The sequence below is a fragment of the Phalaenopsis equestris genome, unplaced genomic scaffold (genome assembly GCF_001263595.1).
Source record: "Phalaenopsis equestris unplaced genomic scaffold, ASM126359v1 Scaffold000090, whole genome shotgun sequence".
In the NCBI taxonomy this organism is placed as follows: Eukaryota; Viridiplantae; Streptophyta; class Magnoliopsida; order Asparagales; family Orchidaceae; genus Phalaenopsis; species Phalaenopsis equestris.
Genome location: NW_018164532.1, coordinates 835378 through 844377, shown reverse-complemented (window position 1 = coordinate 844377; position 9000 = coordinate 835378). Strand labels below are relative to the sequence as shown.

Here is a 9000-nt window from a genome sequence, read left to right as displayed (position 1 = left end):
ATGTGATGCGATGTTAAATATTTGAGTGTTATGTAAAAATAAAAGTTTAGGTGTTAGACATGTAAATATTTAAAAACAAGTTTTCAATCCTTAGCCCTCATTGTTCTTGCCTCTTCTAAGAGCCCGTTTGGGGCAGCTTAGCGGTGGCGTTTTGAAAACGCACTTGACACGTTTGGATAAATTGCGTTTTGATAACTTATGTGTTTTGAAAACGCTGAAAACAGTATTTTCACACACCCATCTAGGTGCGGTGGTAGCTTTCTGGCAGCGGTCTGACTTTTCCAAAAAAAAATAAAATAAAAATTTGTAATAGTCATCGCACCTGACTTATCAGCAGATTATTCAATAAGCTGCAACTGCCCTAAATAGACTCAAAGTCACATGAGAATTAATTTTAGGAATATTTACTTACATAACTCTCAATTTTTATGTATTTATATATCTAATACCTTGTGATTGAAATATGTATTTTATTGTTTAAAAGTTAAAATGGTGGTTTTCATGATGCAATATGAAATATTTAGGAGTTATAAATGTAAAAAAAATACAATTTTTTAGGATTTTTGATATGTAAATACATAGGAATTGAGTGGTATGAATGTAAAAATATGTTACAAATGCAAAATGCTTATGTAGATAAAAGTAGAAAAACAAAAAGGGATATAGTTTTAGTTCATTGTATTTATTTTATTTTTTTTGGGGCATTTACATACATACACTCAATACATATGCAATTACATATAAAATGTCTAAATTTTATTTTTTACATTTATATTCCCCAAATCTTTCATATAATATCAAAAACGCCACCTTTTTAATTTTTAAAAAGTGAAATATGCTTTTGCAGGCATAGAAGTTTGTCTTTTTAAAAATTAAAATTTAGGTGGTAGATATGTAAATACATAATAATTGAGTGGTATATTTGTAAATCTTCCTCTTACATTTCTTATGGACGTAAAAAATTTGTGGTACGTCTTAAGTACGCAGCGCTGCGTACATAATGAATGTTATTTGAGCGTTATATAAGTATTATATTCGCGTTATATCCCTTGTAATCTCCATATAACTTTCATGTAACCTACAAATATGTGAAAACAGAAGTGTGAGACTTATTTGTAAGTTCAACTAGGTTACAAGTAAGTTATATAGATGTTACATGAAGGTTATAAGGGATATAACACGAATATAATGCCGATATAACACTCGTATAGCCTCCATTATGTATATCTTACATATGCAAATTTTTTCACTTATGAACCATATTTGGCTATCATTGTAAAATATTAGAAATAATTAAACTAGTAAAATTGATTTTAATTTAAGTCGAATGGATTTTTAAATTGTATCTTTACTAATTAATTAATTATTAAAAAAGGAGTGTTAACTTTATAAATATAATTATCCAAAAAATTGTCTTCATTAAATTTAATAAAGATATTCTAAATCAGAATATATTATGAATTTTTTGTTAATCTCTTTCAATCTGAGCCGTCCAATGCTTTCAATTAATTGATAAAAAAAAGTCACCATAAGGTTAGTCATATCTTCTTCCGGCATTCTCAGAGCTCCACGAAAACCCTAGAACATATAGGGCGAGAATGGCGCGAACGGGAGGCCGTGTTCCAATCCTTCCAAGCCCGCCAGTCAGTGGCCGCCGAGTTCTCTAGGCTATCCGCGGTGACAAGCATTAGAGCAAGCCCTATACCTCGTTTTCCGGCAATTAGCAGACAAATCTCCTTGATTCCTCAGCGGCGGATTACTCCGAAGGTATTGCATTTATATTTTCTACTGCTGCTTTGTTTTTCCGCCTTGATTAGGTTTTTTGTATCTGGTTATTAGAATTTGAAAGCAAAAGAAATGAAGAAATTTGTTATTAACTGGTGGCGAATTAAATTAATAGTTCATTCGATTTCTTGACTAAATTATTATTTGATTTACATGCACGCCCTTCTTAATTTCTATGTATTTGCATATCTAACAGCTAAAATTCAATTGTTACATATATGTATGCATGAACAAGTGTTTTTCACTTTATAAAAGTTAAAATAGTTGTATTTTTGATGTAATATGAAAGATTTGGGTGGTGTATACATAAAATGCAAAGTTTAGGTGCTATGTAAATACATAGAATTTGTTGGTATGTATGTGAATGCCTCTATTTTTTTTTTTCTATGTAGTATATTTGATTTGCTTAGATTTCATCACTCTGGTTCAAACAGGATGTGCCTAGATTTTGGTAATTTAAGCCAAGCTTATCTAAACTGGGGGAATTTGTTGTTTATATTTAAAAATGTGTTTTGTTTAAGTAACTACCATTGGAAGGAGACATTGTTCATATTCCTTTCTAATTGTTGAGTTGATAAGTTCCACCTTGATTTGATAGCTAGATAACAAAGAGAGAGACTTGGTTATTAAATTATCAACATAACCTTAAAGGACATTGGTTGGATCATGAGCTTGAGCCATCTGAGCTAAGTGAAGTTAATGTTTTGTTGGCTTTAAAGACTTGGTTCATATAGAGCATTAAGTTCCTTTAGGGAGAGTATTGCTTTAGTCCCAAAAGGTGGCACATAGGAAGTGACATTTGGTTGTTCCATGCACCTTCAACGCCCAATTAGATTTTCATGACATTCTCATTTGTTGGCAGAAATACGTTTTTCAATCAATTTGACTAAGTTTGTGTTAAATTCTTCTGCCAAGTTGTTTGCCTTTTGGTAATAGATTGTTGAATACCATCAATGCGGGCATCCAATGAATCTTTAATTTGAGTGATTCTCAACTTGTTATCAGTCAATTAGAAATTTGAAGTTAATAAAGTTGAACTATGTCAATATCATCAAAGGTTCATGAAATGCGTTCAAAAGATTTTCTATGTAGTCTAAGCCCAGGTGTCTTGTAGCAATTATGGTAGGGTAGATGCATTCACAAAACTCTCTAAGAAATGACTAACCTTGGCTAAAGAAATGAATATAACAACTAACCAAAATCATCAGATCTTGGTACTCGTGTATCTACACCTTCAAGAAGAACCCTATAAAACCCAACAAAACTTTGGCAATGCTTCTTGTTGAATAAGGATTGTCTAGAGAAAACCAACCTTTGTTACCTTCAAAAGGGTAGGTTTATTGACGAACAATCACTTGGCCCACAAATTAAGAAACATTTGATGCATTTGTCTATGAATGCTTGTCCCATATGTGGCTATGTTGCTTCAATGAAATAAAAGCCCAATAAGTGATCTTCATGACCGGCTCTAGTGGGGCAAACCAATCTTGATCCAAAATAAAAACTGAAGTAAAATAACTTTGGTATTGTTGGCCTAATTTATATCTCTAAGGTTTTGGCTATATACTTAGGCATTGAATGAGTGCAACACAATCATTATTACTTTGAAAGAGGTGTGACGAGTGTTGTGTAATACTCGTGGTGTCTGATTCATGCTATTGTATGCTAACAACAATGCAGGTATTTGTGAATGACAAGTACACGTGCTTGTAATGACTTGTGTATGTAACAAGTAACAAATGTTTAATTTAATTACTTGTGGAGCGAGAGTTGGGAACATGTTAAATCAAATTCATAAGTGCAGAAGACAAACACATGTTATGTTGCATGTGCTTGCAATAGTAGTAAGTAGTGTGGAATTGTGGATGAATGCAAGCGGATTGCGTGCATGTGGATGCAAAGAGGCACAATGGCTCATGTGCATAGACTAGCAACAATTAGAATTGTGGAGGTGTGCAAATTGACTTGCATATGTGAAAATTGCTAGAGAAGTGCACTAGTGGGTGCATGCTGGTGCTAAGGAGACGTGTAGCTGCTTGTATGTTGAGCTGGAGAATATGTTGCAATTGCTATGAGATGTGAGTGGGCATACCGTGCAATCGTCAAGGCATATTTCTATGCATCAAGATGTGTGCAAATTATGAAAATGTGTTTGATGCATGCTTGTAGTTGATTAAGATGCATGGAGCGTTTGTAGTGGACTATACATTTGACTCTAGTGTATTGATATGATTCTTTTAGTTAAAGAGAGTGTGTTGTGCATTTTTAGAGACTATTTAAGAATATTTGGCTCGGGTCAAATAGGGATAGCAAAGCCATTGGGTGGTGACTAAGGATAAACAACAATACCATAGGGGGGCAGCTGAAGAGGGGTTGTAAACGATTCGATTTCAGGTCGAGTTGGTGTTAGCTCGAAATTGGCTTGCATGGGATTGTGTGCGACGAAATCGGCTCATGGCTCTTTATATGCAACTTTGAGTCAGCTTAGCTTGAAATTGATTCGAGATTTAGCCTGAAATCGGAACGAGTTAACTCAAATGGAGTTATTTGGATTCGTTCCAACTCGAAAATTAAAATGAATCGACTCATTTCAATTGATCGAGCGCGCGCGCACACACACAAGGAATACAAATAACTTTGCATTAACCCCCCAACCGACTTCATCTGTCAATGACCTTAAGGCCTTTGGAATGTTAGGGTATGTATATTATTTGCTTTAATATTCTCCAAAAATATAGATTAATTTTGAGAAGTACTGTTTTTTTGTCGAAGTTTGTAGAAGTGTTGCCAATAAGTGAAGTCAAATAAGATAATGCAATACTATTTTTTTGTGATTATGTTGTTTATCGCTTCTATATCCTGTAATTGCTCATGCTTTCTTAGGTTGGTGAGTTCGGGTGTATTTGTAGAAGTTGATCGATCAAAGTACATCTCCTGTAAGAATTGTTTTTGGTGTTTTGCGAACGTGATTTGTTCGTCCAATAATTCATAATTAAGTGGAAAATAAACTGGTATTTTGTGAACTACCACAGTATTCATTGGCACTTGTCCCTTGATTTCTTTTTGTGGCCCAAATGTAATTTCAAACTATAGTAGGAACATCGATCATTTGGTTAATTGATTTATTCATTAAATACTAAAGATGATTTAGTTTGAACAAAAAAGTAATTGCTCGAAGGATCTCTTATATGACGAGCAAATTCAAGTTGAGTTATACTCAAAGTTGTATATAGTGGCAGCAAAATAGCTGATAGTTTACACAACCTCTTAAAAAAATGCAGAGCATGATAACTTGTTTACTTGAGAAGGTGGGAGGAACAACGTGCATATTAGAGATTCACAAAAAGATAGAAAGATGGAAAAACATGCTTCTTGATGGCTACTTAATGAGGAAGTGGAGGGACAATAAAGAGAAAAGGGTCTCATAATGAGTACACATGAATTTTAGAGTTTGGTTGATTAGTCTCCATCCAATATAAAGTGTGCTGATCATTTAATTTTACATTGTAGAATGCAGAGAGAGTTTGATTGTACTAAGCTCATCTTGACAGGAAGATATAGTAAAACACTTGGTGAAATAGAGAGATGTACGATGGGAATAAATTATTTAGAAGATTCACCTACAATTGATCTTGGTAGAAGAGAGAAAGGAGCAAGCTCATGGTTGCAATGAGAGAGTTGGACGCAGTAGATATAATACATATTGGATCAATTAGTTCTTCTCAATATACCTATGAATTGAGCGAAGGAAGTTTTTTTTCTTTTTGTTTTAGATGGATCAGTATTATAAACTTTGTGCATTTTAGCATTAGATCTAGTTGTGACGATTTTTCATGGATTTTGGGGTCAATTATGACAATTTTTGCTACTATGGGTTGACTCTAATGCTTACTATCAATTGAGGACATTTATGTTGTTTCCATTGGAGCAAATGGACGACAATAGTAAATGAGGTTTTGTCACCAAAGGAATGCCAAAGCATATGACTAATATTTTGTATTCTCCACTTTATCTTCTTCTGCATGTCAATTATGACTATTAGAGCAACGGACACGACACATGGAGTTTCAAAGTAGCAAGGGGCAATCCCATGAGCGTTCTAGTAGCAGTTGAGCTTAGGGTTTCATGAGGAGAATTATGAGTTTTTCGAGTAGTGACAATTCCCGCGAAGATTTTTGTGAAGACAATATTGAGTGCCATGATGATACCTTGAGGACCCTCACAATATTCTTCTTGAGCTCGTAAAAAAAAATTGAATTTTTTTAGCTTGCATGCCTACCGCTTGTTGGACTAAGATTGATTGTGGATGGTGCTACTTTTGAGAGTTTCACTGTACATCTTCATGTCATTGATCCAACATTTGGTACAATGTTACCATCTCATCGTAATATATGATGACCGGTCACCGTCTGTATTTAGATTGTGAAACCATTTGATTTTATGGAGGAAAAGTCCTAATCAACGTGCTTCAAAAGATTGGAAGGGGCCGTTACATGCTCGAATTGTGTGGAATTTTTTGTAGAAAAATTCTTTATTATACAGGTGCTTGAAAGACAAATATGATCTCGACCTGCTTTCACAAAACCATAACCAAATCACCTGGAAGGTCATTTCGGAAGGTTTGCGGTTTTTGGGGCCCATTACATGTTGGAAGATTAACAATGGTAATTCCATTGATGTTATGAATGAAGCTTGGATCTTCAACACTTCCATAAATAGGTGGTCGTGCCCGGTTAATGCTAATGAGGTTGAAGGTATGCGGGTTTCCAATTTGCTACTTAATGGAAACTGGAATTAGCGCCTGCTTGATTTTTTTTTGTGCCCGAAATTTCAAGCGGGATTTCGCAGGTATGAATCTACTGTGACTTGCAAGAGGCTCAAATTGAATTAAATAATATGTTCACAGGTAAAACTACAATTGTTATGGCCTACAAAGTTCTCTTTATGCAATCGAAAAGCAATTATGATTGGTTGAGCAAGTTCAAAATTAATCCACGTGAACGTCTGTTTTGGCGGTGCATTATGAATGATGCTATTCCTAGAAGGTGTTGGCTCGCCAAGTGGGGTCTTTTGGACACCACCAGTTGTCTGTTAGGATGCTCGGATATTGAAGATCGCGAGCATTTGATTACTAACTGTTTATTGTTTGGTAGAGTTAAAAATAATAGAATCTTGGAACATCGTTATTCCCTCATATGCTTCCTTTCGCGAAGCTATTCAAGAGATGTAGCTGCCCGAGGTACGACATGGCTCAAGCCCGATGCTTTTTGTTATGCTATATGTTATTGTTGGCCGGCCCACAACGCTAAAGTTCATAACTGTACGCATGCCACACCGACTATTGTTGCTTCTACCATCATCGAGGTCCTTGTCTAACAACCACAATATCGTCCTTAACTTCTTCACCTTGATGCAATAGCTGCGAGCTTTGTTCACGAATATTGATCTTGTGTGATTGATTGCCATTGCAGTATTGCATGAAAGGTGGATTTGGTGTTGTTTCTTTTTGAACAATGATGATTCCCAATTATGTTTTATATAGCTAAAGAATATTTGTATTTGGAAGTTCATTTTAAATGCTTAAATGTTAGTTTTATAAGTAAAAAATATTTAGATCACATGTATATAAATTTTAAATAAAAAAGTTTTATCGATTTGGCAAGAAGTTGTAATCCATGAAAACATATGAAAGCATTTTAATTAATTAAAATATTTTTTAATTAATTTGTGAAATGAATAGATGTTTCAGATTCGACTTGTGTTAAGAAAGGCAGAGGTAGATCTAGGAAGACTTGGGCTTATTGTATAAAAAACCATCTTAATTTATTAGGATTAAATGAAAATATGACACTAAATAGGATGCAATGGAGAAGAAGGATTCATAGAGGGATAAAGGTTTTGTTGTTGTTGTTGTTTAATTAATTTGTTATAAAAGTATATGAGAAATTTAACATCCTAAATTTTTTATTTAATATGAGATTTTGTTTTTGACTAAAATCATATTTTCTTAAAATCTTATTTCAAACCTTTCAAATGGGCTTTGAGAATTAGTATATGATTAAATAGACGAAGATGCAAAATATTTGATAAACTAAATTTATCATATATATATATATATATGATATTGATAGATTAAAAATAGCAAAATGAATATTGTATTTTGTCCTCTTATAAAAGTAACAGATAGAGACAAATAATGTATATAGGTATTGAACTATTAATTTCAATATGTATATTTTAATTTTTTTAATATTTATTTAAGCAATATATCATTACATTTTTTTTTTAATCCATTTCTTTGCTTTGCGCTTTGAGGTTTGAAGTAAAAGCAATCCCTCGCTTATCATATTGTGCTTTGAGCTTTGAAAACACTAGCAACAAGAAATGGATTTGATCTCTAAATTTAAAACATGATAGCGGACAAATTTTCTAAGAATACATGATGGAAATTAAAAGACACGTACGAGCTTTAGAAATTTTGTTGATTGGAAAATCAATATCGCCTTAAAAGTTGTTGTCGTGGAATCCATTCTATGTGTCTATCGATTTGCCTTTATCAACATGGATTGGCCTTTTAGATTGTTTTTTGGGAATAGTTGTTTGCAACAATAGTATGTGAGTGGGGAAGTTACATCATAAGGAAGGGATATGCATAATCTAATAAGAGAAAGGCAGATTGTTTGAGTTGTGAACCCGAATCCAACTCCCGATAGCCTACCTACATTGTCTTCCGCATGGATAGAGTGGACTTTTTTGATTGACTTGATTAGCTTCATGAAAGTTTTCAAACAAATTAAAGTTTTTCACCAATTCAATATCCTTGAGGTAGATTTGCAATTTCAGGTTTCTACATGCTAGTTTAAAGCATATAACTCTATTATCCTAATATAAAATTGTAATTCATATTATATGTTTGTTTTATCATTTTTATCACAGGTGCAAGCAAAGAAACAAACATTTTCTTCATTTGATGACTTGTTGGAAAATTCTGATAAACCTTTACTGGTTGACTTCTATGCAACATGGTAATTATGTTTTGCACCATCTGTTCCTCCCTTTTCTCCAGTTCCTATACTTCTGTTAAACACCACCCCCACCCCCGCGTCTGGCAGGTGTGGCCCCTGTCAATTCATGGTTCCAATTCTCGATCAAGTTAGCGAGAAGCTGAAAGATAAAATCCAAGTCGTGAAAATCGACACGGAGAAGTACACGACG

At 33.8% G+C, this 9000-nt stretch overlaps 1 protein-coding gene across 1 annotated transcript in view; it reads left to right on the top strand.

Annotated features, from left to right (window-relative positions):
- Positions 1-9000, top strand: part of LOC110020070 (thioredoxin-like protein slr0233) — a gene marked incomplete at its 3' end in the record, with an annotated part of 9146 nt that extends 146 nt beyond the window's left edge. Inside the window, 3 exon segments of the mRNA XM_020718043.1 lie at positions 1564-1767; positions 8722-8810; positions 8898-9000. Coding sequence (XP_020573702.1) covers positions 1564-1767; positions 8722-8810; positions 8898-9000 — 396 coding nt within the window.